Here is a 16,680-nt window from a genome sequence, read left to right as displayed (position 1 = left end):
GAAGACAAAAAATGTATTTAAAAAGCAGAAGAGAATCCTTAAAATGAAACAGTAAAAAGAAAAGTGAAAGATAGTCAAACCTTGTTAGACAGGGACACCAAGATGTTTCTTGTTAACCGAATTTTGCATTAACCAATTTCCACGTTTACCGGATTTTGTGTGAGCAGACAAATTATTTGCTTTTGTGACTCGGAAAATAGAAGAACCAAAGTACATTTGTACAAAAATGTCCGCACAAGCATCATATTTGTTTGTTTCAGTTAAGTAAGAAACATAAGTAAGTCAAAACAGGCAATGGCTAATCGGGACATTTTTCTACGACAGTGCATTTTCAAACATTTGATTTTTCCTTTATCACAAGACTGCATTTTTGCTGCAGTGTTGGTGGGTAAAAAAAAAACGATTTATTGCTTTTAGACCATAAACGTCTATATGGGCACAACAGGTGTCCAGAATTAGACAATTTTCTCTTTTTTTTCACGATGAAATTTTAAATTTTGGATTATCAGCCACTTGGTAAAGATTTCACTGTTCATCCAAACTTTTTTACTGTAAGCATAGTCTACAGCTAAGTTTGTACTTTCTTGAAGCAAAGAGTTTTTTATGATTTTTCAGTAAGGAGAGAAATCTTCTCAGTTGCCATCCTTATCGCTTGCTTCCAAGTGCATATCTTTCAACTTTCGAAACTAATTTCATGAAAATGGATGGGGATTTTCTTTTTAATTTTCTGTTTTTTTTTTTTAATTTTTTTTTTCAAGAGCTCAAAATTTTCTTCTTCTTATGCGGGATTTTGCCTAAATCCTCTTCATGTTAAGCGATTGATGTAACACTAATTTGTAGCTTTATCTGATGAGGTGTGACATTTATTTCGCGCTAAGCGATATTTCACATTAAAGAAGTTCGTGTTAACGAAGTTTGAGTCTATAAGGAGAAAATGCTTCACCATCAGCTTCTTGTTCAATCAGTGATTCCACGAATTCTACTTCTTAGTTATGAGGTGGTGATGATTTTACAGGAAATCAAATTAATACTCCTTGTGATGATGTCAAAAAAAAGAAAATCAATGCCAAAGTCACACTTGTTCACATCACATGTTACTGCTTCTTTACATCGTAACAAGATATCTGACAGAAAACCATTTTGCTTGATAGTTCCAGTTGTATCAGCTTTGGAACATGATCCTTCTGCTCTCACTCTTTCACGAAATACAATTCAGAGATCGAGGAAAAGAGCTCGCAAGGAATATGCTCCTACAAGCAGAAACAGAATTCTAGCTACACTGTACTCTGGTTCTTCATTGGGATGGCAAACTTCTGCCTGAAAGTTTTGGATTCAGAAAAGTGGATCAACTGCCTGTGTTAATCAGTGCTCAGGTTATGGTGTGGTGTTTCAGGTTATGGTTTTGAAAAACTTGGCTTTGCAAAGCTGAGCTCTGGGGGAATTGCTGAAAATATATAGCAAACTCTGTTGTTTGGGAGGGGTGTTTGCATTACTGCAGAAGTCTGTCAACTATTGGCCTATATTTTTTTTCTTCTTAACTGGCATGTTTTCCCAATACAGATAACTTATGTAAATACACATTAGAATCTTGTAACACCATTCTTTGCCCAGTTCTTTAGAATAGGATCTTCCATATTGTCTTGAAAAGTGTTTCGTTTCTTTTATTTAAAAATGAAATTTTCTGATAATTTGTTTCAGATTGCAAAAGAACTATTGATTCTACAAACTTCGTTTTTGACTTAAATGAAAGCCAATCAAATTTACTGTAACAGTATATCTAGTTTGTTTCTTGTAAAGTAGGAATTTATGTAGATATTTGATTTGAAATGTGATCGAAGCATAGTTTTTTTATTTTTTGCCAAAAATGGCCCATTTTTAAAGTACAATATCTCCTAAACTATTGGTCATACAAAGCGCTACTTGAGCTCAAGTTGTTCAAAATTTAATGTGACTAATAACAGGCATTTACTTTTAGTATCTATCACAAGTTGGATAGTTTAGGAGTTAAAAAATTAAAAGCTAAAAAAAGTTCAGTATTTTCAGTTTTTCACAAATTACGGAGCAAGCAGATTTTTGAAAACTGCAACCATAGATTTACTCTACCCTAACTGACCAAAACAACATTTAAAAAAAAAATCAAAACTACATTGTGCTTTGCAATTTAAGATTTTTTTTTTTTTTTTTTTGGTACATGACTGGACTAAAAGGTATTGTTCAAAAAATGCTCTATATTTTTCATTTTTTTTCTAATAAAGTACTTTATTGCAATATTTCAGCACTACATCATAGCTATGACTATACAACTTAAATTTCTTTATTTAATATTTAAAGCACCCTCACATTAAAATAAAACATGCTCACTGGATAAAATATAAAATTAACACTAACTCTATACACAAATACGGTCACAGATATATGGTTTAAAACTTACTGAATAACACATGTACTGAAATGGAATAAAATAATTTCTTTTGCAACTCCAAATTGAGAGGTGAAGTGATAAAAGTAAAGAAATTTTCATTCTCAAACATACCTCAAGTTTGTCAAGCTATAGCAAGACAACCAAAAGATAGTTAAATAATCCTAAAGTAACTTTAGGTCAAGAACAGTTCATTAAGATACAGCAGAAGGTGAAAGAGAATTTCATTGTCTGTTTTAAGTTAAAGTTATGACTTAAAACGTTACAATAATTATTTTTTACATAGAACCAAACAGAAGAGTAGGTAAAATCAAAACTTTTTTTTTAAAGTGCCTTTTTTGTACCATCTCACTACAGATGTCCTATAAGACTGTACTTGGATATTATTTAAGTGTTTAGTAATTGAATAAGTATACTAGACTGTGTTAGTTCTGAAAAAAAAATCTTGTAATTTTTTTCAGTGGCACCAATGCACTTATATTTTTAATAGTTGAGTTTTTCTTTGTAATCTATTTCAGTTAGTAGTTTTTTAAAATAGCTTTTCAAGCAAGAGCAAAAAAAAAAAAAGCATACTTCCATCTGTGCTAATTTATAAAATTGGAGAAATTGGCTGTAAAATATTTTTTCAATGAGTAAATTAAGAGGAAGAATCCTGTTGACAGGTAGGGTAGCTTACCTAAACTGCAATCTATAAACTTGCCATGTCATTAGATGAATTAGTATAACCATATCAATTCTATAGTTACATACACACAAATCAACATTTTTTTCTCTTTTTAGCCATTGAATTACTGGAGAAGATCCAGCGTCCTAATATCAAGCTTCTATTAGTAAGTTTCTAAAAATTTATTAAATGTCTGCGACTCGTTTATAATGCTGTGTAGTACTCTTTTTTTTTTCTTTCTGTTGAACAAAATGACAGATTTATTATTTCCATTTGAAACTGTGTGTTCTCTAAAAATTGGGCCTCTAAAAGCCAAATTGGCGATTCTTGCATTCCTCTCACTTTTTTATAAGTCTAAAAAAAGGCCCCACCCCACACTTTTTCAAAAAATTTCATGCAGTGTTTCTAGTTTTACTTTAAATATTTTTTAACCTACTTGCCCACTTATGCATTTTTTTATGCTTTTAAAAGTCAGCCTCTTTTTTTTTATTATATGATTCTACATCAATAGCATCAATAATATTGCATTCACCATCATGTTTAACCATTTTTTAACATGAGATTCTGTTGTGGGGAACTTGATTCAAGTAAGAATGATCATTGATTTTCTCCAATGCTAATCTTAGGTTTATGAAGATTTTTAACCGACTTCAAAAAAGAAGGTTATGATTTCGTATTGCGCTTTTTATGTGTGTTTTTGAATTATTCCAATACTACTAGACCGATTTGATTTTTTTTTTTTTTTGTTTGGAAGGGTATGCTTCCTAGATGGTCCTATTGTAATTTGATCTGGAACTGATAAAGGGTCCTGGAGAAATCCAAGAAACTTTAAATTTCATACGTCACGGTCACGTGCTTTTGCTGTGATCGGTGTATTTTCACACCTAAGCTTTTGCCTTTCTCTTGAACAATATTTAATTCTCGCGGAACATGGATGATTAATTTTCTCAACGCTGCGCCGCATGGTAATTTTTTATTATAGGTGTTACTAATGTATATATTACTGTGTAGCAAAACAGGAAATTAAATATATTTTGCTACTTTAATAGTTGAATCAATTACCTTAATATTTTATTTACTAATAAATAACTTTATTTAGGCACTAAAATATAAAGTTCTTTATTTAATATTCCAATTTTTAAATATATTTAGCATTCAATTGATGGAATATTGAATACAGAACACCCCTCCCCCACGGTTTAATTTATATTCTTTAATAATATACATTATAACTGTGTATGATTTCTGAAGTTTGACCAATATTCTGTATTTACTATTTCACGATGCTGCCAGTTCAATTTGAAATTAATTAGCAGGCTTCAAAAAAGGAGGAGGTTCTGAACTCGTTGGATTTGTTTTTCCTTTGTACAATGTTCCATAAATACTCGAAGACACTGTACCCAGTGGCGTGAACAGGGAGGGGGAAGGCACTCCTGTTGGCCCGGCCCCGAGCCTGCAGGGGGCCCAATATTTTTGTAACTAACGGTGAAATATAGGGGTAAACAATATGGAGAGGGGCCCGGAAAAGTCATTTGTGATGGGCTCCAAAATTTCTGTGCACGCCCCTGCCTGTACGGATAAGGAAAAGTCTTTTTTTGTTTGAAACAGCATAGTTCCTCGGTGGTCTAATGTTAATCAAGTTCATGTTTGATGAAATTGAGGGAACTCTTCAAATATCATACTCACATTTTAATTGATTTGTACTCTATTAACTTTGTATATCGTCTCACTTAGTGAACCGGTTTTTATGCTGTTTTTTGTTTAGTAGTGGTTTTGTTTAGGGGTGGTCTAACTTAGGTTCCAAATCTTTGATTTACCCTATTTGTTCTTTAGGGAAAAGGTAAGGGTAAAACAATAAATTTCATGCAATTTGTCTCACAAACGATTAAATATAAAACCCATTGATAAACAAAGGCCATAAAACAAAGGTTTATACTTTTTTTACCTATAGTTAAAGAAAGTACTAAAAATATATATTATTAAGAGTAATGATAATTACTCCATAATTCCATAACCACGAATTTACTTCGACATTCTCTCGGTTTTGCGCCATATGCTTGTTTTGTTTGCAACGTGCTTTTGGAGGAGTGGCTTTTCGGCTCGCACCGTTTGACTTTTTTTAGGTATAGCTTTGTTATTTCCAACTCACTGCATTGCAAACCGAGGAGTTGCTCGCTATTCTCCCTGATTTTTTCGAAGCAATCGGCTCTAATTGAAAATTTAGCCTTTTCTCATGCTATTTTCGATCATCCTTTCGTTTTTTTTTTTTCATTTGTGTGTTTTTTTTTTTGCAAACTTTACATGCATAAATGAAAATTATGTACGCTCTTAAAATGTCTTAAAAATTGAATCTGCATCACCGATTGAAAGTGATTGCTGACAAGATGAAATATTTTCGCCACAGCAAAGGGCGTCCACATACCAGGTAAAACAGAAACTATCAAGGATTTTGAAGATTTTAATGAAAATGGGAATTTTGGAAATAATCGGGGGGGGGGGGGTTTCAAGCTGGTTGGAAACACCGATGGGCAAACCGTTCCTGCATTTTTGACAGACTTGAGGAATCACTAAATTCTAATGTCATTGAATCGAACACTCGCTAGAATGGAAATACGGGTGGGGGGAAGGGGGGGAGAGAAAGGAAAGGAGAAAAATAACGGCAGCACGAGTTTGCGAAAAAACGCTGCTCTTGCAAAGAGGGTAATCTGTCCGCAAATTAACTCACGATACTGAGGTCTTAAAACGTTGATATCTTGGACAATCTAGGGGGGGGGGGACTCACGGGTTACAGTATAAAATATGGAAAAACTGAATTGAAAATATTTTTGAAGCTAGGAGTGGTTTGATATTTCTCCACTGCAAACTCTTAAAAATTTAAAAGTCAAAAAGTTTTAGGCTGTCTCTAATGATATAAAAGTGGGTTTTAAAAAAGAATTGAAGACTGGAGTCTTAAAAACACTAATTTAGGCAACCTTTGGTGAATTTATGAGAGATGGTTTTGGTGTTCTAACATGAAAATGTTTTGTAGCTGATGTATTAAAAACTATTTGAGGCTATACTTAAATAACTTAAGTTAAAGGGCATTTGCGACCCTCTCCTGAAAACTGTTTGTAATTGAAGTCTTAAATCTTTTAGGCTGTCTTTGGCAATGTCAAGAGGGAGGGAGGGGGCTCTCTTTAGGCGAAATTCCGAAACTGGAGTCTTAAAAGCGCAACTTTGAACCGTCTTGGGGTTCGGGGTTCTCCTTTCCCAAAAAATATTCAAAGCTGAAGTATTCAGAACTCAGCTTTAGGTAATCTACCGCAAATTTTAGTAAAATTTAATGAACTTAGAGGAAAGAGTTCGGGGGGGGGGGGGGTCTCTCTCCCTGGGGGAAGTATTGAAATGCTATTTTGGCTATTTTTGAGTGAGTTAAGAGTTAGGGAATTCAGGGGTCTTTCTCGAAACATTTTCGAAATTGAAGTCTTAAAACTTTGGGTTGTCTTTGGCGATGTTTGGAAGGGAGTTGCTCCCTCAATAGAAAAATAAATCTTAAACAAAAACTTACACTGCTTTTAGTAAACACAATGAGAGGGGGGGGGGGGTATTCCGCACCCCCAGCCCGAAACATTTTAGTTTCTGAAATTTTAAGAGCTTTGTTTTGGGCTATCTTTGGATGGCTTAAGGGGGAAGGGTGTAGGAAGATTTTTTCAAAAAGTTTCCAAAATTAAAGTATTAAAATTTTTAGGCGGTCATAAGTCATGTTTATAGGTGAGAGGGGTGCTATTCCTACAAAACAATTTAGAAAGTGAAGCCTTAAAAATTGAAATTTAGGACGTTTGTGCTGAACTCAGAGGAAGGATTTCGGGAGTTCTCTTCAGAAAATGTTTTGATGCTGAAAATTTAAAGGAATATTGGAAAGGATACCTTGTTTAAAAAATATATCTACTTTACTGAAGCGATTTTTTATTGCTAATTTCAACACCTGCTATCTTATAAAAGAATTCTTTTTCAAATGAAGACTGTGTGGGGGAATGGTGCCAATTCATTATCATTAGCCGGCCATACCCTTCCCCCACCTTTCCTTCATTTCTGGCTTGTTGGCGCTACCTTATGTAGGACATTCCTATCAGAACTGATTTATGTTGCGGAAGTTAAAACCTTATGTCCTAAGCGATTTTATTGCTGCAATAAAAATGTTTACGATCGGCAAAAACTAATGGTGCGGCGCTGCGAACGCTTTTACCCCTAACATTATCCAACATCGTCTAAAATTGCATTTTTGGAACTTCAATTTCGAAATATTGCCGAAGGAGGGTTCCTGAACTCCATCCCTTCCCTAGTGCATTCAAAAAGCTTATAAACGTTATGAAAGATGGAGTACAATTTCATTTTTAAAACATCGATTTCTGGAAGAGCCCAGAGCACCCCCTCCCCTCCCTTTCTCTAATATTTTTGAAAGCTGCCCAATATTGTTATTTTTGGACTATCAGTTTGGAATAATTGATGTAAGAGTTCCTGAACCCCTCCTTTCCCAAAACTTTACCAAAATGGCCTACCATAGTGTTTTTTGGACTTCAATTTGAAAAATTTCTGGGGAGAGTCCCCCAGACTCCCCCCCCCCTCCACTTATTGCTGGATTTTAGATTTTTTCTAATTATGATATCAAAACGCTTAAATATTACAATTTAAAGGCTTAAAATTTAAATCGAAAAAAACAGATTCCAAACCTGGCATTGTAAAATCTACAACATTAATACGCATAAATTTTTCCTTAAGCCTGCATGCGGGCAGGGGGGGGGAGAGCTGAAAATATTTTCCGTCTTGAACACATCAGCAAACTTGCACCCATGGTTGTATCATAAGATGTCTAGAGAATTAAGTGTTACTCCCATCAAACACTCGGAGCGGTAATTAGTGATGTGTCGCCCCTCCCTCTAAACGCAAAAAAAGCAGGCATCGCAGCGTTCCTATATTCCTATATTTTCCTATATTTCTGAAAAAGTTCCTATAATTCCTATATTTTCAGTTTCCGATTCCTTTTTTTTTTTTTACTTTTCCCCTCGACTTTTGGCTACCCGCCTTTTCCGCGATCCACGTGCAGCCGCCATTTTATCTTTCCTACTGTGCAGGGCTCCCAAATGGTTCGCTTTTCCCGCCAAAGTCCGTGTTTTATGGTAAAGTCCGCTTTAGACTTTTGACATTATGGTCTGATTAGTTCGCTTTTATATTGTTTTTACTTAAATATCAGATTTTAAAAGTTTTTCATTTCGTTAAAAGTTACTGTTCTCCCAAGCACGCCGACGCAGCGCGTGTTAAACAAAGTTCGTACGCCCATGAAAAACCTTGAAAAGTTCTTGGGAGGAAAAAAAAGGTCACACACACACACACATTTTCTAGTGTTTGAAAACTTTGAAAAAGTATAAAAAGTTTCTTTATTGCTTGAATTTATTTATTGTTTGGATTGTGCTTGTAATTCTTTTAAAAATATTTCATTAGTGCAATTTTCTGAACATATATATTCGATATGATTTATCGCGAAAAATTGCTTTCGTGTTTGAGGTTTCAATCCTTTTGCATCTTGTTAATATTTTGATTTTTTTTACAATCCAAAGTGATTTTGACATGTGCTTACCTTAGCTTAGCTTATTTTTCGTTTAATTTCAATAATTAATGAAGGAATTATTTTGGAAACCATGGCAACATTGAACTTACTCGGCTCGGACGCGGAAAAATGCTTCTCGCTTTTGAAATTTCAATCCTTTTGCATCTTGTAAATATGTTGATGTTTTCCACAATTAGAAGTTATTTTAGTATATGCTACTTTAGTTTAGCTTATTTTTCGTTTGATTTTAATAATTAACGAAGGAAATATTTTGGAAACCATAACAATAACATTGAGCTTATTCGGACTTCGCTGAAAATTGCATCTCGCGTTTGAAATTTCAATCATTTTGCATCTTGTGAACATTTTGATGTTTTTGGCAATTTGAAGTTATTTTGACGTATGTTTCTATAGATTGGCTTATTTTTCGTTTAATTTCAATAGTTAACCAAGGAAATATTTTGGAAACCATAACAATAACATTGAGCTTATTCGGACTTCGCGGAAAATTGCATCTCGCGTTTGAAATTTCAATCCTTTTGCATCTTGTGAACATTTTGATGTTTTGACAATTGGAAGTTATTTTGACATATGTTTTTATAGATTAGCTTATTTTTCGTTTAATTTCAATAATTAATGAAGGAATTATTTTGGAAGCCATGGTAACATTGAACTTACTCGGATTTCGCGGAAAAATGCTTCTCGCGTTGGAAATTTCAATCCTTTTGCATCTTGTAAATATTTTGATGTTTTCCACAATTGGAAGTTATTTTGACATATGCTACCTTAGTTTAGCTTATTTTTCGTTTAATTTCAATAATTAACGAAGGAAATATTTTGAAAACCATAACAACATTGAGCTTATTCGGAATTCGCGGAAAATAGTTTCAATCCTTTTGCACCTTGTAAACATTTTGATGTTTTTGACAATTGGAAGTTATTTTGACATATGCTACTATAGATTAGCTTATTTTTCGTTTAATTTCAATAATTAACGAAGGAATTATTTTGGAAGCCATGGCAACATTGAATTTAATCGGATTTCGCGGAAAAATGCTTCTCGCGTTGGAAATTTCAATCCTTTTGCATCTTGTAAATATTTTGATGTTTTCCACAATTGGAAGTTATTTTGACATATGCTACCTTAGTTTAGCTTATTTTTCGTTTAATTTCAATAATTAACGAAGGAAATATTTTGAAAACAATAACAACATTGAGCTTATTCGGACTTCGCGGAAAATAATTTCAATCCTTTTGCATCTTGTAAACATTTAAATGTTTTTGACAATTGGAAGTTATTTTGACATATACTACTTTAGATTAGCTTATTTTTCATTTAATTTCAATAATTAACGTAGGAATTATTTTGGAAACCATGGTAACATTGAACTTACTCGGACTTCGCGGAAAATTGCTTTTAATGTTTGAAATTTCAATCTTTTTGAATCATGTAAATATTAAAATATTTTGCCCAATCGAATGTTATTTTCCCATATTCCAACTTAGATTAGCATGTTTTAGGTTTAATTTAGTAGAAAATAAATAAATTTATTTTATGGGAAGCATGCCAACATTGAACTTGGTTCGTGAAAATTTGCTTCTCTGAGCTTTCAATCGTTTTGCATCTTATAAATATTTTTATATTTATGGCAATTAGAAGTTATTTTGACATGCTACGTCAGATTAACTCGATTAAATTTTTACTTAAATAACTAAAAAATTAATATTTTTTGTGTTGTTTAATTCAAGCTTATTTAGTTTTCCAAACATAATTTTGATTATCATTAGCTTATTTTCGGTTATTACTGTTTTTTTGTGTGGGAGGGGGAGGGGTATTAAATTTAAACAATTGAGCACATAACATTTTAAAGTAGCGTCTGTATATGAAACAAAGTTGAATTATGTAATTATATGAAGTTGAATTTGTACATCATTTCATTGTCATGATGCCTGCTGTTGTTGTTGTCGTGTGCCAAGTAGGCTGGCAATTTGAGGTGCACTGCTTCACTTTTCCAACTGTAGAGTAATTTGGTGTGAAGTCCGACTTCTACAGTACACACATGCCATAAGGACCCGTTTATAGGGGACAAGGACAGGAGAGAGAAAGTACGTCCATGCCCGAGCCGGGATTCGAACCCGGACCTTCCTATCGCAGTCAGACTTCTCTGACCACTAGACAAGGCAGGCGGCATGATGCCTGCTAAAGGGGGAATTTGTCCCCCCCCCCCCATAAAAGTTCAAAGCACTCATGGCCCTGCAATCATGGATTATTTTTTTTTTAATGTAAGCTTTATGATTCTTGAAAATATACATTGAATATAAAAATTGCAAAACTATGCCTCATGTGATCTGCTTCTCTTTGTGATTGAGAATTTCAGACATTTTTAGGGAAACTTTCAATACAGTAGATCTGTTTGGTGTGTGATGGATTCATATCGGTGGAGAAGGGATATAAATGCTATTAAAGAAGCATTACAATACAGAAAAACACAAAAATAATTTTAAAATATAGAAAGATGAAGCACAGCTTCATCTATCCTTCAGTGAGACTACCAGCATCCCTGATTCAATTCAAAATGTATCATTACGCCCATTTAGTTCTATGGAGGCTGCCTTAAGTGCTGCGCTAAGTGCCTCCCCCCCCCCTCCCATCCAAATGTTTGTGTAAATAATATTCAATGGATAAAAAGATCAGTTGTGCAGAAGGTGATAAAGGAATTGTATCATTAAAAATCAGTATTATGGTTAATTAACAAATTATTTTCAGGGATTTAGCAGCAGGCAGCTAATTTGCCTTTTGATGCTTCCTTGTGTTTAAATGAATGGTCCTCTCAAGATCCTCTTTTTAATCCTAACTGGTCCTCTTTAGTCCTCTTTTTGATTGAAATTGGTCCTCTTTTACCCTTTTCTAAAACTAAAATGTGTTAGGAGCCCTGCATTAGTTTCTAGAAAAGTGAAATTTTATCTGCACAATTGCATTCGATCCTCATTGATTTGGAGGCTTTGGTATGAACTTAAAGAAACGGTTTTTGATTACTAAAATGCAGTTTCCTAACGACTTCTCATTTATTTATTTTGAAGTAATTTAAAAACCTATTTTAACTTAAATTTTCCAAAATGCATGTTTTTGTAAACAAGTGCAAGGTTCTATTTATTAATTTTTTTAATGAAAGTAGTAAAAACTAACCCCCCCCCCCTCACTTTTTGTACTTTAAAACTTTGGGACAGTGGTGGCCACCAAGGTTTTTTAGGTCTGGATTATTTTACTTTAATGACCAAATATTTCTTAATCAAATATATATTTTACTGGGTGTCCTTCAAAGTCATGGGAAATCGTGGATTTCAACTATGATCGAATTTGGTACTGAAAAGTCAGGATTTTCAGGGGGGGGGGGGAATGGTCAAAAAGTATCATATCAGAGATTTTTCTGAAAATAAATCACAGTATACATTTAAATTTTTAATTTGCATAAATTTAAATTTTTACCTGAAAACTTTTTTCTAGAAAAGAAAAGGAAATTCACAATAATTTATTTTTCACAAAAATAAAGAAAATTCACAAAAAATATTTTGTTTTTTCGCATAATGGGGACTTAAAAAATGAAACCTGGATTGACCCCTGATATTACTGTGACATGTGACTTTGATTTCAGCATAGCACATGTTTCAACAACTTATAAAACTTTAAGTTTGGCTTTTACTGCATTGTCAAGTGATAACATAAATTAGAACAGAACTTCACGAATTTCATTCTACAGCTTGCCCATCGCAGTATCGTATCATGCAAAATCTTTCATTGAAAATTAGATTAGTGACACAACTATTTTAAGAAAGATTTGTGTTCATCTACAAACAGTTTGGTCTATTTTTTTTTTTTATTTTTAAAGAAGTATGCCTTAATATGTTTAGTACAAATTACAGTTTTACGCTCGTTTACTGTTTGTAAAATTGATTTTGTGTGTATTTTTAGACTTATTTATGCGTATGTATTGCACTTATGTCAGGTAGTGTAATTACATGTTTTTAATCGAATAGTAGTATTGCATTTTGAAAAAAAAATGTCATACTGGCGAGCTTTGTTATCGAAATTCCTGTATATCCTTTTTTTTCAAAATATTCCTATATTATTTCAAAAAATTCCTATATTGTTTGCAGAAAATTCCTATATTTTCCATCGAATTCCTATATTTTTTTCAGAAAATTCCTATATTTTCCTATATTTTTGTTGGCAAATGTCACTTCTATCCCTGAAAAAGTTTTCCAATTCTATGTAAACATGAAAATCGTACAATTTTCAGAAACAACTGCGTGAAAAACAAAATTTTATGTGGAATAATATACGAAAGGCAAATAAAAACTATGAATGCTTTTTATGTAACTTGCCCTAGACGCATGTGTGCGTCGAGGGATCAGAAAAGTAAGGGGGTCTGTAAAATTGTTGGCCCCGTAATTACTTTAAACGTATCTCACACACAGGGAAAGATAATAGGTTTTCAGTTTTTTGTTATAAGAGGTCACTACTAGGTCCAAGTATTGACAATATGAACCTAATTCTGAGTATAGTAGTATGTATTGATACCATGGTGTGGGGTTGAAATATTGGGATCCGGGCGGTCTCATCCCCTGTAAAATTTTCAAATTAGAAGTCTTAAAAATGCATTTCAGCTTCATTTTTTTCTAAAACTTGCAAATCCACTTCGGGTATCACCCCCCCCCAGACAGTCAAACCCTAGGCGGACAGGGACCCTCTCCCCCCTTCTTCGCGACGTCACACACGTCGTTATACATTCTTCCTTCAAACTCAAACTTCGTTTTGCTCATAATGAATTGTATTGTTTCATCGATGCAAAGTTTATTAATAACTTTCACAAGTCATCAGGATAGCGAGGGGGGCGGGCGGTATCAAGCTTCATTTGAGGGAAAACACAGATTAAAAAACTTCCGAAAATGATATAAACAGCATAAAATGTAATATGATTTTAAGCAGGAATTCAAATATTTTAAAGGTAGTATTGTAGCTTAGATAAGGGCGACAACCCCCCACCGCCAGGGCAATGACGAACCTCCTTTAAATGCTACGTAGCCTCCCTCCCCCTCCCGAGAACGTGATCGCCAAAATGAGATTAAAAAAATATCTTAAGTTAACCCCTAACAATTTCAATACCGAAGGCTATGCCATGACCCCCTTTCTTTGTGCACACCTCTGGCTAAAAAGACATTGAAGGAATTAAATCCAGTTAAAAAACTGGAATATGTTTTGAACACAAAGCTTGCCAACGGCAAAAATCTTGAACTTTTGTTATGATTTTAATTGACAAGATTTAGTTTAAAATCGAAAAATGTTTTATCTTTAAAACTGTTCGGCATCTTTATTGTTTAGTCCAGTAATTCCCCAAATGTGCCCTGGGGAGCCCTGCAGTACTCCTAGGATCACATCAAAAATTAAATGTTTTTTCTCAACTAATTTCGACTTATTTGTGAAACTTTTTCTATTTTTTACAGAGCCTCTGCAGGATAAATAAGGGCTATTCAATGCAGATACATGACTCGTATTTATTTTTGATTGTCAGTTACAAGTCATACTTTTATTTTGAGAAGGGCGCCAAAAAATCTACGAATCACCGTACCGTCCTGTCCTAATAGTTTTTTTGTAAAGCGACAAAAAAAAAAAAAATGCGACATCTGTAATCGTGTTCTTGCATCCACTAAAATATTGCTTTTATGCGGCTCATTTCGACATTACACTATTTTTAATGGGCAGATTTCAAAAATTAACATTATTTGTCTTCTTACTTGCTTCTATTGCACTTATGATCGTTAGCAGAGCAGGAAGTCATGCTATACGCTCTTTTACAGCAACTTAAGTACAGTCAATAAATCAAACCATTCTCGTATTCTTAACCAAAGATATGTGCTGTCACTTTCTATCCTTTTTTTATTGGGGAAACACCATGGGTCCGCTTTTGTCCTCAGAACTAAAACTTACGACCAAATGGCGCGACCTTGAGGGTCACGGATTTTGACAAAATTCTAGCTATAGGTCCATTCCCACTAGGTATGAGCGCAGCTAAAGCGGTTTGACTGCATAGGTCCTGGTTTCACTGCAACGAGGGCCCAAAGTTGCTAGTTTGGCCCTAAAATGCAATGTCGTTTCCATTGGAATTTCAGACTTCAACACTATGTTCGATCTCCCAACACCTTTGGCATCTTTTGTAAGTAAATTGAGTATAAGGGAGAACACGTATTTATTTATGGGCACTATCCAAGTTATTTGAAAAGTCAAAACGATCTTGTATTTTTTTCTTTCTTGTGTGTGTGCCATGTGCAATAAATCAGAGCTTTTTCTCCTCTCCCATTTTTGCTTATCAATGTGGGGTACCTTCGATGGCAGACGATAAATATCCGGTTAAAGTAAATGTTTTTATCAGCAAACGATAAATACTTCTTACCAGCACACGATTAATGTAAAACGAAAATAATTAGTTTTATTTGCAACGATAAATATCCTGTAACTATGTTATTTTGGCATTCAAGTTATTAAAATTGAAAGAAGTAATCAGTTTAAATTTGAGAACCGCTTATTAAAAATTAGTATCCAACATAATTAATTCGAAGGTAAGCATGCAAATGGCTCATACTGCAGTACAGAAGCAGAAAAAAGGATAAAAATGGTAATTTTTAAGGAAACTCCGTTGCATCCTGGGTCCAAATTATCAACTTCTGACCCCCGTTGCAGCCGAACCAGGGCCTATGCAGTCAAACCGCTTTACCTGCGCTCATACCTAGTGGGAATTGACCTATATTTAGAATTTTGTCCAAATCCGTGACCCTCAAGTTCGTGCCGTTTGGTAGTTAGATCGAAAGATAAGTCACAAACGATGCCCTGGGAGCGGACCATTTACGAAAAGAGAGGGGATTAATTGCCTTTATGAGGGTAATAAAAGGGAACGTTTATATAAATAAGAAGAACATTGCTTTTGCATGTGAAAAAATTCTCATGCAAAATCACTTCTTGGTTCCACATAATTTATTTCCATTTTGCTAAAACATTGTTTTGAAACATAAAAAAAGAATAGAAGGGTGCCGATCAAGAGGGTGCACTGGGAAAAGTCCCGGTTAAGTCTATGGCCAGTCCGGGCCTGTTTGACCCCCTTCTTTGTCCCCCTTTAACTCCCAAACCCAACACTCAAACTCTTGTGACTTTTTGGTACATAATCTCTTCATGATATTGAACAGCTTGGTAGGTGCACATTCTTTTTTTTTTGAATGTCCGGGTCATGATCTAATTTGACTGGACTAATTGTTTGTATGCGCAACCAAACTTTGTCGAAGCAACAGGACGAGGGTCACGAGCAAGACGCCGCCCAACAAAATCCCACACATGTTCAATTGGTGACATCCAGGGAATAGGGAGGCCAAGGAAGAAGCTGTACCTGCTGCACATCAAAGGAGGATTTGACAGTCCTGGTGACATGTGGACGGGCATTATCCTGCTGGAATAGAGCCCCTGGCAATCCTTGCAGGAAAAGAATAGCTTGGGGCTGTAAAACTTCGTTTATGTATCGTGTACTGTTCAAATTGCCCACAATTCGTAGCAATTGTAATCATCCATGATATGCTATGGCACCTCAGACCATAACTCCGGGTGTTCGTCCACTGTGGCGTTCAATATTGCACTCCGGAATGTGCCGTTCACCGGCATAGCGCCTGAAACGAATCCGGTCATCATAGTGCCACAAATTGAAGCGGGATTCGTCAGAAAAGATGACCTGCTGCCAATCAGCATGCCAGATCCTATGCACATTGGTTTATTGTAGCCGCAGGCGGCAATGGAAATGGTTTTGCGTGAGAGGAATCCTGTATAAAGGAATCCTTAAGCACAACCCACGCTACAGCAGACATCTCCGAATTGATGAAGCATGCAGTGAAACACCTGTGTTGCTGTTGACCACTGTGCTGCCAATTGTATAAAAGAAGCTGTGCGGTTTGTCAGCGCCATATGCACCAGGTGTC

General features: G+C 34.7%; 1 protein-coding gene across 1 annotated transcript in view; it reads left to right on the top strand.

The window, feature by feature from the left end:
• Nucleotides 1-16,680, top strand: part of LOC129231484 (putative hydroxypyruvate isomerase) — a 75,779-nt gene that overhangs the window by 33,879 nt on the left and 25,220 nt on the right. The window contains exon 5 of the mRNA XM_054865813.1: nucleotides 3,200-3,249. Within this exon, the coding sequence (XP_054721788.1) occupies nucleotides 3,200-3,249 (50 nt within the window). The remainder of the gene's footprint in view (nucleotides 1-3,199; nucleotides 3,250-16,680) is intronic.

Source organism: Uloborus diversus, chromosome 10 (genome assembly GCF_026930045.1).
Source record: "Uloborus diversus isolate 005 chromosome 10, Udiv.v.3.1, whole genome shotgun sequence".
NCBI lineage: Eukaryota > Metazoa > Arthropoda > Arachnida > Araneae > Uloboridae > Uloborus > Uloborus diversus.
Note: the sequence above shows the minus strand (reverse complement) of the source record. Positions and strands in the feature narration are given on the sequence as shown.